The 23662-nt window shown below is 44.1% G+C and overlaps 1 protein-coding gene across 3 annotated transcripts in view; it reads right to left on the bottom strand.

The window, feature by feature from the left end:
* atp8b2 (ATPase phospholipid transporting 8B2) overlaps positions 1-23662 on the bottom strand; it is a 57146-nt gene that overhangs the window by 20334 nt on the left and 13150 nt on the right. For all 3 annotated transcript variants that reach the window (XM_072680479.1, XM_072680480.1, XM_072680478.1), the window contains 16 exons: positions 15059-15117; positions 14259-14372; positions 13638-13736; positions 12493-12554; positions 12305-12377; positions 11535-11605; positions 11340-11419; positions 10699-10857; positions 10503-10591; positions 9504-9700; positions 7192-7400; positions 6114-6148; positions 4364-4532; positions 2991-3179; positions 1131-1246; positions 8-172 (listed from right to left, as the gene is read on the bottom strand). In XM_072680479.1, the coding sequence (XP_072536580.1) occupies positions 8-172; positions 1131-1246; positions 2991-3179; positions 4364-4532; positions 6114-6148; positions 7192-7400; positions 9504-9700; positions 10503-10591; positions 10699-10857; positions 11340-11419; positions 11535-11605; positions 12305-12377; positions 12493-12554; positions 13638-13736; positions 14259-14372; positions 15059-15117 (1886 nt within the window). The remainder of the gene's footprint in view (positions 1-7; positions 173-1130; positions 1247-2990; positions 3180-4363; positions 4533-6113; positions 6149-7191; positions 7401-9503; positions 9701-10502; positions 10592-10698; positions 10858-11339; positions 11420-11534; positions 11606-12304; positions 12378-12492; positions 12555-13637; positions 13737-14258; positions 14373-15058; positions 15118-23662) is intronic.

The following is a 23662-nucleotide window of genomic DNA, read 5'->3' as shown; positions in this document are numbered from 1 at the left end:
TGATTACCATCATGTCCTGCTCAATCTCCTCATAAGCAGCAGCCAAGTGGTCCTCCCTGCAGTCTGTAGCCTTGTCCGCACCACGGTATCGCTCTGCCCACTCTGCCCACTGCTCCTCAGACAGATCCCGATAGGCCAGAGCCAGCGTCCGTAACCCGTCACCTGCATACTCCTATTCAAACACACACACACACATATATATATATATGACAGTGGTGACAGTATGGTGACAGTATATATACATATATATATATATATAATGGATAACCAATACATTTACTGAACCCGATTCCCACACTGCCGGTGTTCTAGAAAACCTACAGACATGATACACATACCATAGCAAACAGCAAGACTTACCCCATATAGCCGGTGCAGTGCCCTTGCCCTGCCATTAACCCTCTGCAAGTAATCCATATCGGAATTGCATATATATATATATATATATATATATATATATATATATATATATAAAGCCCTGAATTTCATCCTGAATACGCTTTACCACCGTCGGTTCCTTCCGGCAAAAAGTAGTTCCACAACAAATGAGTTATTGCTTTGCATATATTTGTCCAACCTTACGACCTTACAAGCCTCTAAACTGATCCGTTTAAATGGTTGGATTACAGAATTAATCTCTAATGTAACTGGATTTAACGGCTTTCTCTTCTAATGCGATATGGCCACAAACCATTTGATCCGAAATGAGCGGAAATTCTTCAAACTTGGCAAAGTGGGCGTGGCCAAATAAGGTTTTTTTTCTTTGCAGATTTGACACTATGATACTTGCATCAACATCAAGTATAAAAAGTAAGTAAAGGTTCGGAAAAGTGTCAGGCAGCTGAAGAGTGTATAACGGCCATGGAATGCACACACACACACACACACTCGATATGGTCATGAGCTCAAGCGCAAACCAACACACTGTGTGAAATACCCAGATCATCTGAGACATGTAAACACCACAAGAAGCCTGAGTTCAATTCTGAGCTAGACTGAAGGAACGAAACCTCCACTGCAAGTGGTGTGAGTCAGTCTTTTCCGTGCGCTACCACTAGAGGGGGGTGTTTACCTTCTAAAGGAGTCAGACAGCTGGACTCTCACTGCAGGCTATACACACACACACTCACATTGAGGTGATCAGAGGTGATGTTCACCAGGTCATGGTTGCACGAGTGGAGCCTCTCGAACAGCACTGTGTCGGCCCCCTTGCAGTACAGACGGATACGGCCCTCAGGGGTCCTCACTGAAACAGACACATATTTTTAAAAGTTTGTGGACACCCCTTCTAATGAATGCATTCAGTGGCTTTCAGTTGCACCCATTGCTGTACAGATGTGCAGATGCACACACACACACACACATGCAGAGCTTGTCTAGTCCCTGTGGAGAAGTACTGCCAATAGAATTCTGTTGGGAATGCAATCAAATCCTCACAGCGGTGAGGAAAAGCCTTTTTATCCAGACTGTAGATACAGTTACTTCAACAAAAGCATGATTAACTATTTTTAATACCCTTGATTTCAAAGGTGTCCCAATACTTTTGTCCAAATAGTGTATATATTCACTAATATTATACCAAAATATAATATCATAAACTTTTATGTATTATATGTGTACAGTTCATATTAGCCTGTGCTGCTTTCTGAATAAGGCGCAGTACAAGCCAACCAATCAGAGGAGGAGGTAATTTGCATATATCTTATGTCTTAAAGGCACAGTACCCAAAACCTGGGGCAAAGTTTGGCTACAGCACATGATGTAATTATTTGTAAGGATGAGTACAAGGTGGATTCACTTTGTTAGGCATATAGCGCCACCTACTGTCCGTCTCACCTACAACAATGGCAGCTAGCCAGTCACTCAGACAGAAACACTGGCATTATTTTTACCCTGACTCCCACAAAACAACTGATTACAGCAAATTAAATGCGAGCTCCACGACCATCAGCATTCACTTGCACAAACCGGAGGGCCGTATTTCAGTGTTATTACAAGCCATGGACACACTGTAGAGGCACTAATGTACTGCTGTGGCTTGGCAAGGCAGGCTTGCTGCCGTCTACAGCTTTTTCAGCGTCTAGGCCAGGGCGCCATCATTTTCAATGAGCTCAAATTTCATCACGTGCGACGAAATCACTTTCACAGGGTGCAAGAGAATTACTTCACCACCCGGCTCGCCTTAGCACAACACTTTTTTGCATGTTCTGACGGTCATATCAGAATAGTATGACCACCCCCGGTTTGAAATGAGCCCATCAGATCAGCTCCACTTTTCCATACAGGAGCACTGTGTACTTCTATAACTCCAGACTGTACTTTGTTATTAGCCTCCTTCCACTCTGTTTGTTATTCAGTGGTCAGGACCCCACAGGACTGACCACCACAGAGCAGCTAGGTAGTATCTGGGTGGTGGCCCATTCACTGACTGACATGGTGGTGGTGAGTCTGTTAGTAGTGTGTGTTGCTGTCCAACACATGTCCAGCAAGCAGCGTCCTGTCAGCACCGATTTAACAGATTTCATCTTTATCCACAAGGTGGACCAGCTAGGTAATGGTAGTGTCGAATGGAGTGGACAGTGAGTGGACAGGCACAATGTTTACAAACTCCAGCAGCACTGCTGTGTCTGTGTGTCTGTGCTAACACACCAACACACTCGCCACCACGTCAGTCAATGCTGAGAATGACCCGCCATCCAAATACTACCTGCTCTGTGGTGCTCAGTCCTATAGAGTTCTGACCACTAAGGAACAAACAGGGTGGACGAAGGTCAATAACAAAGCATGCAGAGAAACAGATGGATACAGTCTGGACTTCTAGATCTACACAGTGCTCCTGTATGGTCAGTGGAGCTGATATAATGGGTCAAGTTCATTTAATAGACCTCAAAAGGGCAGTGCAGCAAAAGACCCAATAATCTCACAGAAATACAAGCGCCCCCTTGTGGAGAAACGTCAGACCAGATATTGGCATAGTGAAAATGGCATACCTATGACGGACATTCTCTTGCGGATGTTGTTGAAGTCCAGGATGGCAAGGAGCGTGTACGTTACCGCTTTGCCCAGCTCCTGGGTGGTGATGGTCCCAGGCGTACGGGAACGGAACACAAAGCCGAAGTTTCGAGCCGCCGTCACCAGGGCGCCCTCGTCAGGAGACTGAGCCTTATACAGCAGCTCTCCTGCGGAGAGAGGAAGAAAAAATAGAGAACAAAAAGGGTCATAAAGAGTCAACTGTACCCCCCCCCCCCTTTTAATGTTATCATAAAAAATGAGCTTTTTATTTAAATGTAACTAATATTTCATAAGCTAAGGCTGGTGCACAGAGGCACTGAAAGAGGCTGGATGAATGTTTTGAATGTTTTTTAATATATTACATAGTTCATTTTGGAATTCATAGAGGTCAACAACACACATAAGTCATAAGTCAAGGTACTTTGGCTTAAAATCTGCTGTTCCCGTATATAAAGGTCAAAAGGTCAACATGTACTAACTCATCTTTTGAGGTCCTACATCCATTAGAACTAAAAGGCCATTTGTTACACTACGTTATTTTTACTCTGACTTTAGTTTGTGCTGGTTGGCTCTAGTTCGCTGACCTCCCAAATGTGTTTCAGACCGGTCAGAGCATGTCAAACATATTCAATTTTTTTGACCCGAATCTGCACCCTCTAGGTAATGCGAAGCACGTGTGTTTTGGGGCGTGTTGGGTTCGCTTCGGCAGCAGGTTGAAGTCATGTAGTGGACATTATCGATATAACACCATAAAACTCTTATGACCCCACCACATGCATTTCAAAGACCAGCTAACAGGCCTGAAAAACAACAACAGCCAGCTAAACAACTGCCTGACTTACAGTGAATTATTATACACTATATTAAATATATAGCACAGATAAATGTACAGTAGTGATCAGCAAAGCATGAGAAAAGTTCGGTATGCACTAGAAACAATATGCAGCCGCAAAACAGTACATTGTGAGCATGTTCTGAAGACCAAATTCTAGATAATCAAACAACTTAGACATATTACTGGACCATTTTTTATTCTGACCCTCTGAGCTCAGGCTATGAGAAGAGTACACAGCCAGATAAGACACCAACCTAGTATTTCTACCCATTTACCTATTTTTGTGACCTACAGCTAGAGACGTTTACAGCAATCATTGGCCTTCAAATGTATTTGCCTCATAACATTGTGAGTGGAGAGTGGACGCAGCCAGTGAACGCATCTACTTCTTGGTTCTTGGACATAGTTATGAGAATTACAAAAACAGTAGGAAGTGAGAGGCCTACTTTGAAACTATGTGAGGTAAACCAGGCCTTGGGTTTGTGGGTAAGTGATGGTGCAGGTTAAAGTGGTTACCTTCACTCTTTTCTTCGCTCATGACCGTGTGGCAGAGAGACAGCACACGGAAGAACTCATGAACGGCCGGCTCCCCCACCTTCACGGCCTCCAGGAGCGAAGCATCGTAAAAACGGAAACCCTGATCGGCCAGCGGGTTCCACGTGCTGAAGTCCAGGGGCTGGGCCCTCTGAGAAACAACCATCACATCATTAGCAGACATACAGCTTAGTATCCAGCTTTGCATAAAGCACTGTGCAGAGTCCCGATCCCGATACTAACAAAATTATCTGGGTGTGGTATTGGATAATTTGACCGATCCACGGGGTCACCCCTGAAGCAAAAAGGGTTAAGGGCCTTGCTCAAGAGCGGGAGCTTAGCAGATCTGGGTATCGAACCCATGATCAATAACCCAAGGATTTAACCACTATACAAATGTTGGTCTAGGCATCTTGCCTAAAGGCCTCAATTCTTATTACCAATAGGTCAAAATGGTTATTCATAAAATAAATTAAAATGCAGCCCCCAAAATGCATCTGATCAGCTAAGGCATGTCTGGCGGATATACTGGAGCTATGCGGCTAATGCAGCTAACATGTAGTAGAAGGTACTAAATAAGCAACACACTCTTGCCAATTTTATAGACATCAAAAAGCACATCAGGAAGTCTTACAGACAACAATTACTTAATGTGGTCTGAGGCAAGTGTGGTTAGGAACGTTGTCTGCACAATGCCAACTTCAGGGCTACAAGCCTCTAGTCCTAGCTGACTGGCTACGTTTGGGGTACAGGTACTGCTGTGTAATTGTTGCTTCAGATAACATCCCTTCAAATTCATCTTCAAAAATGTTTGCAGACTAATTTGACAAATTTGTTGAGTGAAGAAGCCAAAGCCACCCAGCTAACATGACCATTTGGGGCCTGTATGGGTAGCCCAACTGGAAACCAGAAGGTTTTGTCCTCAGGTTCCATGTTGGCCCCACATACGGATGCCCACCAGAGTCAGTGATGGGACCAGGAGGGGTTAAGCATGGGCTAGATTTGGGTTGTACAATGCATGCAGGGCCTAGATGGGACCCATGTGAGATTAAGACAGGCTGTAACAATGGGGTCCATTTGGGAAGCCCAACTGGGTCCCATTAAAAACACATGTACAAAGTAGGGCTGGGTGATATGGTAAAAATACTATATCACTATACTATACTATATACTATATCAATATTTAAAGACTAGACAAACTGGACTACCTCAGACTAGAGCCTACCATCCATCAGAAAGGGATCTCAGAAAGCACCCCAGAAAAGCAAGCAGGCGCTAGGCTAAAAGCTAACCCACTAGCTGATCAGCTCCATCTCCTCAGCTTACTAATTGCACACCACACAAAGAGTGCTAATAACAAAGCTAGGCTAAGTTATGGTATGCCACATGAGCCATTTGGTGCCATAAGAGAACCAATTTAAGCAGAGCAATTCTATTTTTTTTCATGAGCCCACCATAACTAGACAATCAGCATTGTTGAATTCTAAGGTCAAATAACAGGGTTGTAAAATAGGCCTATAAAACCACACCTGAGCTGACTTAATTGTAATATTTCTGTAGTATTTTGATGTAAAAAGTTAAGATTAGCACAATCAATAATCACAATCAAACTAATAAATAAATACTGGCTTATTTCTGCAAAATATTTAATGTTATTTATCTATTAGTTGGACTGAGTGATTGGTTGCATGCTACAATTTTCTGAACTGCAAAGCTATAGGGCTGTACTCACCTTATGTTGAGCTCCAGGAGTGTTTATCACCTCACCTGCGATTCAAGACAGAGGTATAAATAACTGGATCTGCACTTTCAGTATTGCAGCATTTTGGTGGGCTTGTTCCCCTGGGTTAGAGTATAGCTGTGCTACATGCTGTAAAGTAATGGTCCCATTGGAACTCACTCTTTTCCCACCTCACCGCAAAAGCAGCTAATCAACAAGGCTAATGTAAGAAGTAAGAGAAGCGTCTGGGCAATCACCACAAACCATGGTGAGGTTTGTGTGTTTTCTGACATACCAACTGTAAAGTAAAGAGGTGGAAATGTCATGGCAAAAACTGAAGCTGAAGCTGGAGGTGGACCATGCAACATGACAATGACCCAAATCATGTTTAAATAACTTTCCCTCTTACCTAAAATGCAGCAAGTTAACAAGTCTAATGTAATAGTAGGAGCAACAGAAACGTATACCCCACCAATTACACTGTATGGACAAAAGTATTGGGACATCTGCTCATTCTAAAATCTGTCTCTACTGTCCAGGGAAGAAGGCTTTCTTCTAGATTCTGGAGAAGAACTGCTGTGAGAATTTGATTGCATTCAGCACCAGGAGCGTTAGTGAGGTTGGGATGTTGGATGAGCCCCACTATACCTCATCCCCAACTCCCCACTTCATCCCAAAAACTACTGGATGGAGCACGATTATTCCAAAGAACACAGTCCCACTACCCCACAGCCCAATGCTGGAGAGGGGGGCAGGGACTTCATACCCCTTTTGCCCATGCCTGGCATTAGCCATGGTGCCTATTATTAGCCTATTCTGTTGAGAGGTACCTCTTCACATGGACTAGACAAGCTGTGTGTGTGTGTGTATTAGCACATCTGTGTGAGCAATGGTTGTTACTAAAATAGCTGAATGCTTTCTATAGAAGGGGTGTTCACAAACATTTGGACATACAGTGGAGCACTAAGCACAACTGCATGCCTACATCAGGACACACTCTGAGATACTGTATCACTCAATGCTATCTATGCATTGAGGAAAATCTGTGTGGGTGCATATGTGTGTGTGTGTGTATGTGTGTGTATCTCACCGTAGGCGTGTCCGTTGATGGAGCACTTGTTAAAGGTCATGATGTTTTGGGTGAGGGTTCCGGTCTTGTCGCTGAAAATGTACTCCACCTGGCCCAGCTCCTCGTTTAGCGTCGTGCTCCGGGCCTCGGCCGGCGTGTTGCTACGGTTACAGAACATGCGGCGGTCCCAGTTGATGAAGTAACTGTGACACAGCCGAATCACCTCCACACTGGAGTAGAGAGAGAGCGACAGAGAGGGACAGAGCATAACGTTTAGCTACACACCAACACCTGACTTTCACGTGGCACCGTTCAGAGACACACACACACACACACACACACACACACTCCTACACACTCATAGCTCTGAGGGATTCTGCAGCACAGCTGAGTCAGACAGTGGCACAGTACTCCTCTGCATCTGTAAATGTTCAACTGTGTTCAATGCTCAGTATCTCCCTGCAACACTATGCGATGCTACAACACCTAGGGCATTATGGGATACAGCTGTGTCACTGTATTACTCAGTGTGAGCTGCAGCTGGCCCTGTTTGGGTCCACTTTAAGGTGAGTTGGACAGTTCACGCTGCAGTTAGTAGGCCCGTCCCCTCTAGGTACGTAGGTAGATAAATGGACAAAAGTATTGGGACACCTGCACATCAAGGACATTAAAAAAAGATTTCTCTTGCCTTTGTTGGAGTAACTGTCTCTACTGTCCAGGGAAGATGGCTTTCTACTAGATTTTGGAGAGGTATTGCTGCGAGGATTTGACTGCATTTAGCAACAAGAGCATTAGTGAGGTCAGGATGTTGGGTGATGATCACCACCCCACCTCGCTCCCAACTCCTCAACTCATCCCAAAAGTATTGGATGGAGCACCACCATCCATAATTCCAGAGAACACAGTCCCACTGCTCCACAGCTCAATGCTGGGGGGCTTTATACCCCTCCAGCCCACACCTGGCATTATTAGGCAGCATGGTGGTAACAGGTTCATGTTTGTCTGCTCAACAGAGTTTCTAGGTTGTGTTCTATTGGCAGTAGTTCTCTACAGGGACTAGACAAGCTGTGTGTCTGTGTGCACTTGCACATCTGTGTCAGCAATGGGTGCTTAAAGTACTTAAAGTAGCTAAATGTATTTCAGTTATATGGTAATTCTGGGGGTGCCTATCTATTTATCTATCCATCCATCCATCCATCTACCCATTCATCTACCCATCTATCTACCTATCTGTCTGTCTATCTGTCTGTCTATCTGTCTGTCTGTCTGTCTGTCTGTCTATCTGTCTATCTATCTATCTATCTATCTATCGATCTATCTGTCTATCTGTCTATCTGTCTGTCTATCTATCTATCTATCTATATATTTATCTATGCATCTGTCTGTCTATGTCTGTCTACCAGTCTATCTATATGTCTATCTATCTGTTTGTCTATCTGTCTGTCTGTAGATATGTATATCTATATATCTACAATAAATGATATACTCACCTCACGTAATTAATTACCACTACTCTCATTACAGTCATTTCTTAATGACTAATTAAAAACATAATTAAATCAGTATTGTACTACATTTTTCATTTTTAATAACATTATAGTTTTAAATAAAATAATAAAATAAAAAAAATCTGCTTTTCACAGTTCAGCTTCCAACCTGAGTAAGAAATTAGCTACTATATCTAGCTACTATGTGCTTTTACTATTATCTTGTTATTATATTAGTTTTATTTTTTCATATACAGTTTTACAATTTTTTATTAGCTTTTATGGTTTGATGCGAGAGTCTGTTAGCTAGCTAGTTTAGCTAATGAAAACGAACAATGAAAATATAAGCTAAAAATTAGCTTATATTAGCTTCTAGTTAGCTAATAAGCATAAGCATAAGTCATCACTATATTATATACTGTATTATTATGTAAACGTTTTTTTAGTTCTATAATTTAATGTCTTCCAGCACCATGTTATTCATTTACTACCATGTGTTAGCGTTTTCGGGAGGGGGTATTAGTCAACAGGGCAACTACTGGTCAACAGCAGTTAGAGCTTGTTTACAGGGGCTGGGTTGGGTCCAGTAGTTAAGCAGAGCTTTGTGGGTGATGTGGTACATGGGGCACTGGTGTTCCAAAAAGTTGGGATGGGGGAGGGCAAGGGGACTCTTACCTGCCTGAGACGATCTGAGGAAAACATGAAAACAGCAAAACAAACAAAAATAAATAAATAAACAAACAAACGAAACGGAAAAGCGGCTCTTATTAAGCTACGAATGTTTAAAATCATACAGAAACAGCCCTAAAAGGAACAGTCCGATCTGCGCCAGCCAGTCCGTCCTACCTGACGTAGAGGGAGATGGGCACCACGGTGTTGAGGATGATGACGTAGGACCAGAACGAGAGGAAGGCGGAAAAGAGGAAGTTGTCGACAGGGGGGTCCCAGGGGAGATAGCTCTGAAACAGAAAGCCAACCTCCCTCTCCCACACTGCGTTGCCTATGGCCAAGATGACTCCCATACACACCAGGAACCCAAAGATCTGGCAGAGAGAGAGAGAGAAAGGAAGAGTTAGGGATAGCTTGACCAAAAAACAAGCCCCTGCTCCAGAATCGACACCCTGAAGCCGAACTACAGGTCTGAAGCACTGAGGCAGCTGAAGCACATGGATAAAGAAAAAGCCTTCTGGAGGGCTTCGGCCGAAGTGTCCAGTGGTTTATTCAGAAAAGTAAAAGTGAGGCACTGAACACTGTACCAGCTTTTTAAGCATGGTGGTGGTAGCATCACAAGCTTAATACTCTCAGGCTGTTGTGCATTAGTGTCATAGCTTAAACTTACTTAAACAAACAGCCTACAACTCAAGTCACAGCAAAGCTGCACTAGGTTATCACTTATACACTTATACACTATATGGACAAAAGTATTGGGACACCTGCTCATTCATAACCTGCTTCTTCTAAAATCCAAGGCATTAAAAACGCTTATCCTGCGTTTGTTGGAGTAACTGTCTCTACTGAAGAAGGCTTTCTACAACATTTTGGAGCATTGGAGCATTGCTGTGAGGATTTGATTGCATTCAGCGACAAGACTCTTTTTATGGAGCCTTTCAATAATGTCCACTGCTCCACAGCTCTCCACAGGGGCTTTATGCCCCTCTAGCACAGACATGGTGCCAAAAGGTTCATGATGTTTATCTGCTCCAGAGAGTCCTATTCTATTAGCTGTACTTCTCTACAGGGACTAGACAAGCTGTGTGTGTGTGTGTGTGTGTGTGTGTGCATTTGCACATAAATGAAGATGTAGTTCAACAAGCTGCACAAGAAGCTGAGTTAAGGTTCCCTTACCCACAGTACCAGGGTGTTCATCAGGCGGTCTATGCTGGTCCGCTTGAACTTCGTGCGGCCGCTGTTCTGCATCAGCTTGGTGTCTGGACCTGCAGAACCATCGTCAGCATCAACTGAGAACAGTACTGGTTATAACATCCAGTTTTTAGAGACGCAGACAAACACACACACACACATAGACACACACCGTACACACCTGCAAATATGACAAGGCCGTAGCAGCTCTCTGTGTTGCGCAGGACGCAGCCCCTCAGCAGCATGTTCTGATTGCTCAGGCCGTATTTACAGTCCCTCCAGTACAGAGTCCCGCAGAAGCGGTCCAGCTTGTTATTGGGGGGCTCGCACACCACCTCACCTGCACAGACAGGGAAAGAGAGAGAGTGAGTTCCTGATATGGCATCATGATATTTCATTATAAAAAACACCCCCAGAGACACATGCCACTGCCTCTTTTTCCGAACTGCCAGCAATGCAACCTCACTGCTCAACCAATGCGGGGTACACGCAGGTACACCCCTGTGTGATGGGTCTGAAGTGATGGGTGGAGGGAGCGAGCCATCTACCCACCTGTAGAGGGCGTTAGAATATAAAGACCACGCCCAGACCATTCTCAGAGAGATGTGAGGAGTGCGGTTTGGTGATTTTTGAGGAGTCAGTGTTTACATATAATCGATGGGCTCTTCAGCTGCAGAGCGAGGGCAGGAAGTGTGGGTGAGATCCGTCTTAGTTCTTCAGCATCAAAGGTTCAACTGTGTAAAGGTCGTGCATGTTTTCTAGCACTGTGGCTCAGTCAATCAAATCACTTTCTCATACACACACACAGCAGCAGGTTCCTACCATCAAACTGAGCCAGGTTGTTAGGATCTCCCAGCTCGGAGGTGACGGACAGAGACTGACGCACCTTCATGTTCGTCTCGCTGTAACACACAAACACACAAACAAACAAACAAACAAACGAAGCATATCAGAGACCAGCGTATTGCAGTCAGTAGTGTAGTGTTTTTAGGTCTGGAGAAGGGGTCACACTCTCACCCGTCCAGTTCCGCAGTCTCAATATAACACAAGCCATGAGGTTCGCTGCTGGACAACAGGAGCAGGTCAGCCTGTAATGAATTCAGACAGAGTTAGAGTGTTAGCAATGCTTTTCTATGGAGATTCTATGGAGGGTGTATGTGATTGACCGCCCGTCTCTGACCCCGGGTGCAGCCGATCAGCCAAGACAAGTTTGAAGTGTGACATGAGCTTCTTTAGTTCAGAACAGGAGATGCTAGGCTAATGCTGCTAACAAACACTGGACTTGGATTGTCACCAATCTGGTCTTGGTGCATGTATACGCTCAAATTTTCATTTATTTGCTTAAGAAATTGATGAAAAAGCTACGGAAACATTAGCGAAAGCATAGCGACAGCACTTGTTATTATTTTGATAAGCAATTCATGCGCTTTCTTGTGCAAACGTGACGTTTCTGACACTAACAAAACAAAAATCTCAGCTCTGATTCACTACTAAGAAGCCATTCACTAATGAGAAGGGTGTCCACAAACTTTTGGCCATACAGTGTATACCGTAGCAGCCACCTGGTAGCATATTGAGAGTGTTGTCTGTACTATTTTGTTGATGCTTACAGACCACAGTACGTCGTACAGTGCTAGCAATCAGGTACGCAGTTTGCATAGCGCTAACTGGTGGGCTATGAGTGTCCGTTAGTTGTTAGCGACATTAGCTAACTCGTAGCTTTCCAGTGTCATTTTTGGTGTCACAGGGTGATGACTATCATGCTAGATGACCGGTGGAAGACTTACTGCCACAAACTGGTTGTTCTCCAGTTTGATGATGTCACCCACCCTCACGTTCATCCACTTCTCCTTCTGTAGACTGCAGCAGGGCGGGAGAGAGCGACAGGGAGGGATCTCAGCAGTGTAATATAATGACATACAATAGCAAAACCCGCAGCACGGGAGTCCTGATGTGTGGTCAGTGTGATACTCACATGCCATTGATGAGCACCTGAGACTGGCGGTTATTCACCTGGTTGTCACTCTTGTGACGAAACTACGAGAGAAATACAGAGATGTGAGGATTACAACAGTCTAGGCTTCGTCTCGGAGGCAAGAGTGTCTCAATATGAGACTCAGAAGGGACGCACAATGCTAATGGATTCATATTGGTATGTGCAGATGTTTAGATTTGGCCAATAGGGACCGCCAGTGGGCCGAAAGTGCTATTACAAACCTCTGCTACCAAAGAATAGCCCCACGGTTTGTACAGAAGACCCTGTAGTTGCTGAGTAATACACCAATAGGCCTTTCTGCATTAAGGGGTTAAGAGCATAATGCTATGTTAACTCTTAAGAGTTATTTGGACCATTATTACTCATATAATTGAATCTTTATGGATAATTACATTCACGTATTTAACCTTCACCGGTCCCGGTAAATATTGTAAGGCCAGATACGAACATAGAACAAATATCAGCATCAGCCCACAGGTCCCATATTGGTGCATTGCTATAACATATAGAGATGACACTGATCCGATACAGTATAGAGGGTATGCACGTGACGTCACTGCAGCCACGCCCACCGACCCTGAAATTCAGTCAGCTACGACCAAATTGGGCTTAAAAACTGGTTGAACCTAGGACTAGGTTTGAATTTAGACCGGAGTTCTGGGGGGCTTTGAGCTTATGAGACCCGAAGCTAGACCCCCCCTTGCCAGGCAGAGGTCATAATTGGACCATCAGGAGAATGTGGAGGAGTTAGGGCGTGGTCCTTGTCCTGAACTTAGTTAGAAGTTAATACATTACATAACATTTATTAGCATAAACTAACAGAACATGATAAATGATCAATTATTATTAATATTATAAATTACTTACAATATTTTAAAAACAGTTTAGATTTGAATATTATTGACATCACAACTAAAGGTAGTTTAAGCTCACTGACTTTCAAATGAACAAGAAATGCTAAATAATTCTTGCTAATTCTTTAACGCTAGTCTTAAAGCATATTGGTCTCATTGTATCCATTGATCTGCATGTGCGTTTTATTTGAGTGGAAACATTGATACCTAACTTGTGAATGGGGCAGTGTAGGTTCTAAAAGTCATGCACAGAGTAGTCAGTTGACTCACATAGTCATCAGTGGCATCTTTGACTGCAGTGATGCTCAGCACCAGTACTAAAGGCACTATGGTGGTGAACCAGGACAAGGAGGAAATCTGAGGAATCAACTGAAAGTAAGAGAGAGAGAATTCTTCAGTAAGATTAATTCCTCACTGAGGCGATACAGTAGCACAACAGAAAGAGCTAGAGGTAATCATGGCAAAGTACGGCTTTAGGCTTAAGAATCTTAAGAAAACTTGCCTCTGCTGCCTGTTTGTTGCTCAACAGCGGTGTAATATGGGCTCAGTGGGTCATATGAGAGTATATAAGACAACGTGCGTCTGTAATGTCCTGCATAGTGGACGGCGTCCTTGCCTGTCCTGTTCTACGTGTTGTAAAACGATGCAGCCACTAGCTAGCTCTGTTTCAGCCTACCTATCAAACTCTTAGTGTCCTGTTACGCAACGTCTGCCTACGGGGATGAAGAAGGCTGCCGCCTATGCCTGTCTGCATCAATTCAATCCCACGCTTGCAATCAATAACAAGATGCTAAGACGCTAACAAGCAACTTTTTTCTTCTAGCAGAAGTGTGTGGGACTATTGGATGGACATTTGCCTTTTTTTTTTAAACAAACAAAAGTGAGTAGTACCTGCAGGATGAGAAGAAACAGGAAGTAGGTGTTGGCAACCTCCTGGAACTGCTCGAACAGGTTGACTGGCAGGAAGGTGACGACGTTGTACTTTGAGGTCATGATGCAGTTACTCTGCAGAAACAGAGGGCGAGTCACCACTGATTAGGTCATCAAATGAAAGATAATTCAATGCTATGGAAATGGGCATGAAGTCATATGGACACTTTCTGGCCACTTTAATAGACACACCTCCCTTGTACCTCCACCTGAAGACTGTAGCCCATCTGCAGATGCACAGTTTGTGTTCCACAGAGATGCTCTTAATGGAGATTTCTGAGTGGTGGACCATTTCTCAACCTAGTGGTGGCTCTAGGCTCTAAATAAGGCTTGTAAGACTGCTCAGACTGTGAGAAGAGTAGCCCGGTCATCTGAGTGCTCAATTGGAGCTCGTTTGGACAAGTAATCAAGCATTGCTTCCCCTCTCCACACTGCACATAAAAATTTGGATGCTTAAATTCAGTCGGCTACAACCAAATTGGGCTTAAAAACGGGGTGTAAAAACTCCAGATTCAACATTGCTGTGAGCAATACACTCTCGCTTGCATCACATAAACCACCATGAACAGTCCACTTAAATAACATCTGGACCACTGTGGTCTCGTGGCAGGAAACTGACCACTGATGAATTCTGTAGAAGTAACAGCTGCTCTACAGTCTAATTCTAAACCTACTGGAATGCTGAGGTTGGTGGAGCTCATAAAGTGGCCACAGAGCGGACGCACAAGGTAGGAGTTTCTAACAACTGCTCGTTTTCTTACCGCATACTGGAACTTCTCATTGTACTCCCTGTCGTTGGCTCGGACCCTCCTTTCTTCTTCTGCGGAGGAAAAGACATGCACTTGTGATGAATATCAGCATCTCAAAACAGGCCGCTCTGGTTCTGAAACCACCCTTGACCTCAGAAATGCTAGGACTACACTGTTGAAAGGTCATTGAGGAGGTTCCTTCACAATTTCAAATGGAAGAACTTCCAAATGTTGCTTGAGGAACTTTGAACATATGTATATGCTACATTTAACGGCTATTTAAGAAAGTGAATCGACCTTATGTGGTTAGGTTGTTAGATGTCCCTAATTAAGCTAAGCTTAAGCTAAGCAACATAGCCAACTATTAAAAGTATAAGATCTTTGAGGAACATTTGGAGGTTCTTCCACTTGAAATTGTAGAGGAACCTCTTAAGGTGAGGGACCTTCAAGGAACCCTTTTCTCTAACAGCTTTTCTTCTAACAAGGTCCCTCAAAGCACCTTAAGAGGTGACAAATGACAATTTCAAGTCTCAATGATGCTCCTCAAAGATTTTACACTTTTAATAGTGTGGCTATGTTCCTCCACAGTTTTAAAATGATGAACCTCCAAAGGTTCCTCAAGGATCTTATACTTTTAACAGAGCTCATACACAAAAAAAAAACCCCGGTGAATTCATGCTATCCTTATAGTCACACACACACATACATACACACACACACCAACTCCCCTCACAGCGATGCATATAATACTCCAGAAGGCAAAATCAGGTTTGGAGGTTCATCATTTTAAAACTATGGAGGAACATAGCCACACTATTAAAGTGTAAAATCTTTGAGGAACATTTGGAGGTTCTTCGACTTGAAATTGTAGAGGAACCTCTTAAGGTGCTTTGAGGGACCTTGTTAGAAGAACACTGTCTATGAGTTGTAATTGAGGGGAAAAATGGGTGAAAATTGGATACAAAATAAATAAATTAATAAAATAACTCCTGGTCTTTGAGGCCCAGATAGACCCTTCTCGTCTTTCCAGGGCTAATGCAGCCTGACAGTGTGCTGCTAGCGGAGGAGCAACTGAGCGACTGGTTTGGACTTGATCAATGAGTCACACTGCTTTCCAACGAGGCCAAATCAGGCAATCGAGTGGGAATCAGAAGCAATTAGCCAGTTCATCAGGATCAATGACACGCACAGTCTGGTGTCTGGTTAATGAAGTGTGATGTGTAATTAGGCGTTAATTGCCTACTGGCTTGCGTGAAGGACTGCACAACTGCGAGAAGCGAGGCCTCACAGGTCTTTATCATGGATGTCTGTACTTTAGGCATACACTGATCTGCCACAACATTAAAACCACTGGCAGAAGCAACCTTCACTGGAATGTAGAGAAGACCAAGGAAATGGTTGTTGACTTCAGGAAAACAAGACTTTTTCGGCTCCTCTGTGGAGATCGTTAAGAGCACCAAGTTTCACCTAGTCTCCACCTAGCGGAGAACCTCACCTGGTCCCTGAACACCAGCTCTACAGCCAAGAAAGCCCAGCAGCGTCTCTACTTCCTCCGGAAGCTGAGAAAGGCCCGTCTCCCTCCACCCATCCTCACCCTCTTCTATAGAGGGACCATAGAGAGCATCCTAAGCAGCTGCATCACTGCCTGATTTGGGACTTGCACAGCCTCTGACCGCAAGACCCTCCAACGCATCGTGAGGACATTTACACTGCCCTAGACGACCGGGTCAGAACACATCCAAAACATCAGGTCTTGTGTGAGTACCTCAAGGAAGGAGCTCATGGATGCTAACGAAGGCCCCACCGCACAACTTACAGGGCAACATGCGAAGGATCTGCTGCTCACGTTAGCCTTGGTGCCACAGGACGCCCTTTAGAGGTCTTGTGGAGTCCACGCCTTGCCCAAGCGGGACCTATACAATTTGTTTTGAATGTTATGACTGACTGGTGTCATTTCCAGAAGGGAAAGAGAGAGGGGTCACGACCTTTTTTTAGAATGTATAACTACCCTAAGTTACTGGATATGCATACACTCTCTGCACCATTGTAGCAAAATCAACACAGTCCTGCAGAAATAGAAACTACAGCTTTATACATGGAACACTTAGCATGACTAAGCCACCCCACGCCACCAGCCAGTTTCAGACTGAAGTGCTGTGGTCGGTTGCTATGCTTACACACACCTGTGAAAGCAAAAAAGTGGCTCACTGTGGTGTGTGCACTGTACAGTATGATTCATATATGTACAATGAGGCAAAAACAGCACCGATATAGCTAACTACCAAACAACAGCTGGCTACTTTCACTTCTTCTGCTGTGAGCAGGTTACCGGTAAACACTTTCAGGTTCCTCGTTCCTGCACCTACTCTCTTTCTGCTTCCAAAGCGACCTCCTCACCCTTAAACACTCTTAAATACATTCACAGCAGCTACCGATTCCCTATCCTGAGGGGCCACTGTAGATGTCGCGTAGGTGTTCAACGAACTGTCTATGAAGTTCACCTTAACCTCAACCCCAATAAGGGACCTGCCTCACAAAAGCAAGACGTACGGCTTAGCCAGCTAACCTTCACTCGAACCTTTCTAGGGTTTTCTAGGTGTACATGCCTCACGAAGACGAGAAGACCCTAAAGGTTAAAGGGGCGCTCCGGCCGAAATGACAACCATATCCACCGCTAAATCTGACTTTGACGCATCTCCGCAGTTCCTACAGCAGAGCCTAAGTCGTCTACAGACTCAGATTTTCTAATTCAAAGACAAGGCAATCCCCGCCCCCCTTCTGATGATGTTTCTCGAAGGTAGGAGGAGCTTTCAACAGCATACAAAGCCTAGAATATCAGTTCTGTATTTATTAGTCCCCAAATCACTGGCTACGCTAGCAGACGGCATTTCTTTATTACCACCGAAAATGAATCCGCGATAGTTGCACGGTGTATATGTGGGATGCTTTATGGGTATTGTAGTGAGAGTGCAGGATACAGTATTGTGAATATGGTCAAACTGATGAGGCCTAGGGATTAGGCATTAGGCCTTGGGACAGCGCTACAGCAACATATTAAATGCTAGTTTTAGCCTGGAATTTCCCTTTGGGTTCAGGACTGGGGATCAGGGGCAGCTCCTGGACCAATCGAGTCAACACGATGGCCGTGTGTGCGCTAGCCTACTTCTCTTGGTTTTAAACGGGCTGTTCAAGTGCTGGTTTGAACCCAAGTAAGGCGCCCGGTTCTCCCGCTGGTAAAACGGCAGGAGACAGCGTTTGCACCATAGTGTCATGTTTCTAACCCTGTATTGTTTTGGTGGCGTTTAAAAATAAATTAATAAATAAATAAGGGAGAAAAGTGGCTTAAATGCAGTCAACGGTCTAGAACCATTGATTAGAACCAACACTCTAGAAACGTTGATCCAGGTTCCACTGGAAAAAGGTTCCACACTGCAGACTCTAAGCTGTTCTGCTGCCTTCTAACATATTCACCAATAGTGTCGGACACAGATAGAATCTGGCCTCCACCTTTATATTATATTTTAACAGATTGACTGTAGATCCAGATCCAGTTCAGTCCTTAGTTTTTACCACTGTGGAGTTTCCCTGGAGCAGTGCTGGCTTAGCGGTTAGAGCACCGGGCTATTGATAACCGGGCTATTGAGCTCTAACCACTGAGCCACCACCGCACCAGGGAGACTCCACAGTGGTAAAAACAAAGGATTGGATCTGGATCTACAGTCAATCCATTAAATCCAGTTCCAATCCTTTGTTTTTACCACTGTGGAGTGTCCCTGATGCAGTGGTGGCTCAGCGGTTAGAGCACCGGGCTATTGATAACAGGGTGGTGGGTTTGGCAAGCTGCCACTGTTGGGCCCTTGAGCCTTTACCCTCTCTGCTGCAGTGAGCACACCCGGAAACAGGATCGGGACCGGATCTGGATCTACATCCAATCCATTCTAATATGCCAGGATCAACTGCAGCTGACTTGGGAATGCATGACATGGCCAAAAGTAGGAATGTCCTGATCCCATTCCCCAGTCAGTTCACTATGCAGCACACGCCATGTACTGACCGGAGACGAGCGGACAGTCAAAAAAACGCAGCTTGGGCAAAATGTTGGAAATGTTTCCTGGAACCATGAGCCAAATTTAATTTTACTGCTGGTCATTGCAGAGCAGATGCCTTCCAGAAGCCACTTCATCAGGAGTCTGCTGCCGTCTCTGCATGGCAGTGTGCCAAAAGAGTAGTCAGTGCTAAGAAATTTACAACAACCTTGATCCAGTCGGGCAGATGAAGAGGCTCTGTCGGACTCGGCTAAGCAGAGCGAATCTGTTGCTGCGCTCTCAGCCGGAGCATAGATCACTATTAGCTTTATGGAACTTGTGTAGAAAAGCGCGAGAGACACTGGCTATTTACATCCAGCAATAATTAGGTGTGTGTGCGTGTGTGTGTGTGTGTGTGGTTATCACAGTTTGACAGAAATAACTGTGGAGCTTTTTTTAATCCAGTGTGAATCTGCAGTCTATGTAGATTGTGCAGTTTTGTGCTACTAACTGTGAATGGTTTCTGACTCCGGTATGAATCTGCAGTGTGAGTGGTTTTAACAGTCTGGTAGCAATAACTGTGGTGGAATAAATTTAATCCAGTATGAATCTAGTCATTTTTACAATCTGCAGTATGTGTAGCCTTTATAATTTGACAGTAATAACTGTGGAATCATTATTAATCCAGTATGAATCTGCAGTGTGTGTAATTTTTAAAATCTGACAGTAATAACTGTGGAATAATTTTTAATCCAGTATGAATCTGCAGTGTGTGTAGTCTTTATAATCTGACAGTAATAACTGTGGAATAATTTTTAATCCAGTATGAATCTGCAGTGTGTGTGTAGTCTTTATAATCTGACAGTAATAACGGTTGAGTAATTTTAATCCAGTATGAATCTGCAGTGTGTGTAGTCTTTATAATCTGACAGTAATAACGGTTAAGTAATTTTAATCCAGTATGAATCTGCAGTATGTGTAATTTTTATAATCTGACAGTAATAACGGTTGAGTAATTTTAATCCAGTATGAATCTGCAGTGTGTGTAATTTTTATAATCTGACAGTAATAACGGTTGAGTAATTTTAATCCAGTATGAATCTGCAGTGTATGTAATTTTTACAATCTGACAGTAATAACTGTGGAATAATTTTTAATCCAGCATGAATCTGCAGTGTGTGTAGTCTTTATAATATGACAGTAATAACGGTTAAGTAATTTTAATCCAGTATGAATCTGCAGTATGTGTAATTTTTATAATCTGACAGTAATAACGGTTGAGTAATTTTAATCCAGTATGAATCTGCAGTGTGTGTAGTCTTTATAATCTGACAGTAATAATTATGGAATTATTTTTAATCCAGTATGAATCTGCAGTGTGTGTAGTCTTTATAATCTGACAGTAATAATTATGGAATCATTTTTAATCCAGTATGAATCTGCAGTGTGTGTAGTCTTTATAATCTGACAGTAATAATTATGGAATCATTTTTAATCCAGTATGAATCTGCAGTTTGTGTAGTCTTTATAATCTGACAGTAATAATTATGGAATCATTTTTAATCCAGTATGAATCTGCAGTGTGTGTAGTCTTTATAATCTGACAGTAATAATTATGGAATCATTTTTAATCCAGTATGAATCTGCAGTTTGTGTAGTCTTTATAATGACAGTAATAATTATGGAATCATTTTTAATCCAGTATGAATCTGCAGTGTGTGTAATTTTTATAATCTGACCGTAATAACCGTGGAGTGTTTTTTAATCCAAAATATATATATATTACATATTGACATACTGGACATACTGGGCCACAGCAGACTGGTGGTCAGTGGTCTTATAAGGGTTAATAAACCTCTTTTTACCTCGTTTTCTACCTGAGATTCATTTCGATTTACAGTGGAGAACAGGAAGCCCTCGTCGTGTGCCTTCGTGTGCGCGTGGGCAAGCTTAAGGGAGGTCCGCCATCCCCCTGTGCTGCTGCAATATTGATGAGAGCGTTAAAAAATGAAGAGACTGCCCTGATTACGCCCTGCATGAGAGTGCACACAGACCACACGCATGCTGGCTTTCTGAAGAGAAGCTACTTCTACAACAAACAAGGAACAACCATACCAGACCTGGAGGACCACCAAATCCTATCACAGCACTAATAAAGGAGCCCTCGAATGTTAAGCTGTATTTATTATAGCAAAGTCGAATAATGGTTCCTCCTTCAGAAGAACCTCCAGCAGAACCAAAACAGAGCTGGACGGAGGCAAACGGACCAATCCCAAGCCCCTCCAAACTGTTCCATCACAGTCTTGCCTTTTACACCCAATTTACATCCCGAAATGTACATGAACCCAGCCCGAAAGGCTGCCGAGCTGACGTCCAAGCGTGAGAGTACAGCTGAGAGTACGTCTAGATGGCAGCAGGTGCAAAAACCACTTGATTGACCAATGGCTGCACTTGCACTAAAGTGGTGCATCGCAAAAGGTCAAACACATGCAAACACACACACACACACGGCCCACAGCAGTCTCCGCTTTGCAAGCAGCAGCTTCCTCAACACCTTTTCTGGTCCTGCTCTGAATTACTCACCCTGTCTTCTGTGGTTTCCTGCTAAAAGGCCACTCAGAGCTGCCTGAGCTTTCACACTGTTTTGCCCAGGTCGAAACAAGACACAGCCTACAGCCCTGACTGCACACACACACACACGCACACACACACACGCACACACACACACACACACACACACACACACACAATGTGTATACACAATGGAAAGGAAATTGTTGCATTGAAACAGGCAACAGAATTGTGTCCATTCAGCACAAGTTCCTACACTATTTGGACAAAAGTATTGGGACACCTGCACATTCTCAATTTTTCTTAAATTAAGGGTATTTAAATAAGTTTAATCTTCTTTTGTTGGAGTAACTGTCTCTACTACAGCTGGAAAAGAGGCAGTGGCTCTGCTCCAGAGCGACTTTGCTCTTTACTCAGCAAATGCCCTTAGCTAGTTTGTCCTAGTTAGTCCAAAAGATGCCTTTAAGCTTAGATACTACTAAATACTGAAGTCATGAAGATACATGAACTTTGCATCCAATCCGATATCACTGTTGAATTAATAAACCATCTGGGAGAGACTTAAGGCATCAAGATTGATATATTTTTAAAAACAAACTATAACAAATGAACTCAGATATTAATGAACCCAATTTCTGTTCATTGGTCACTAAAATGAATAACTGCCGGACGCTGTCTGGGCTCAGGACTTTTAGTATAGGATAGGGTGCGTCCCTAATGGAGACCTCAATACTCCACACAACACACTTCACCCAAGTACTCTTGGAAGAGGAGGGTCTTCAGTCTGGGTCACTCTGACGCCGTTCGGACACCCAGGGGAAGTTCGTTCCACCACTTCGGTACAGGACATAGAAAAGCCTGGACGCTTGACGTTCGTGGATCTTAAAGGATGGCGGGTCAAGCCGAGCCGTACTTAAGGCTGGAAGTTCTCTTGGTGCTGATCGGCTTTTGACCATTGCCATCGAGTACGGAGGGGCTGGCTGGTCCAGTCTTGGCTTTGTAGGCTTTGCAGCTTCAGGGGTTTGAATCTGATGACCTGGGCAGCAGCTACAGGAAGCCAGTGAGAAGAACATGGCTGAACCCAGAAGCGTTGAAGGCCTGATGGTGCTCAGAGGAAGACCAGCCAGAAGGGAGTTGCGGTAGTCAAGTCTGGAGACGTGGGTTAAGTTCTCACCCTATCAGAGCATTGCTAGTGCTAGGGGGAGCTCCCAACCTGATTCCTATCAGTAGTCGTGGTTCCATTTAGTCGTGGTGGTGTGGCCTGTGAAAGTCCAGAGGGTTCACCATGGATTCTAATCAATCGTAACTATAATGAAATGGTTAAACTTCCACCTTCAGTTTGATGCCTAGGCCCTAAATGCCACACACACACACACACACACTCATTTTTAAGGCCTTGTGGTTAGAGCCTTTCAGAGTCTCAATGGGTTTCTCCACATTCAAACCTCACCTCATTCAATCACATCTCTTCTCTGCTGCTCAAGGTCATTTCTCCTTTTCTTCTCCCTCTCTCGCCCTCTTTCTCTCTCTCTCTCTCTCGTCCAGTAATCAATCCCGCTGAAAATCGACACCGTCTCCGAGTCCCACCGCACAGCACCTGCCTATTGGCTGCCGATGACATAATGTCGTAGTGCCGGTTCCTAGCTGGAGCAGCTCCCCGCTAAACTGGGCCATTAAGCACTTTTTAGCACTCTGCCCTTTCCTAATGCAGCCAAGGACGGCCCCGCTGATTAGCCGCAGTGGCCGAGGCTACGGCATGCGCTCCCGCGGTGGAAAACAGGCTGTGATGGAGAAAGGGGGGGGGGTGTGTGTGGGGGGGGGTTACTTTGATTCAGTTCCAAAATCCTAGGAGGTCTGGCATGACCAAGCACAAACTGACCAGCATAGTATGGATGCGCAAAGTGCACAATATGTCCAAATGTTTGTGGACACCCCTTATAGAATAGGACTTTCTGGGGCTGCCTAACGCCAGGAGTGGGTAGTAGAGGGGTATAAAGCCCCCCAGCACTGAACTGTGGAG

This window comes from Salminus brasiliensis, chromosome 5 (assembly GCF_030463535.1).
Source record: "Salminus brasiliensis chromosome 5, fSalBra1.hap2, whole genome shotgun sequence".
Lineage (NCBI taxonomy): Eukaryota > Metazoa > Chordata > Actinopteri > Characiformes > Bryconidae > Salminus > Salminus brasiliensis.
The sequence above is the reverse complement of the archived record's forward strand: the minus strand, read 5'-3'. Positions and strand labels throughout refer to the sequence as shown.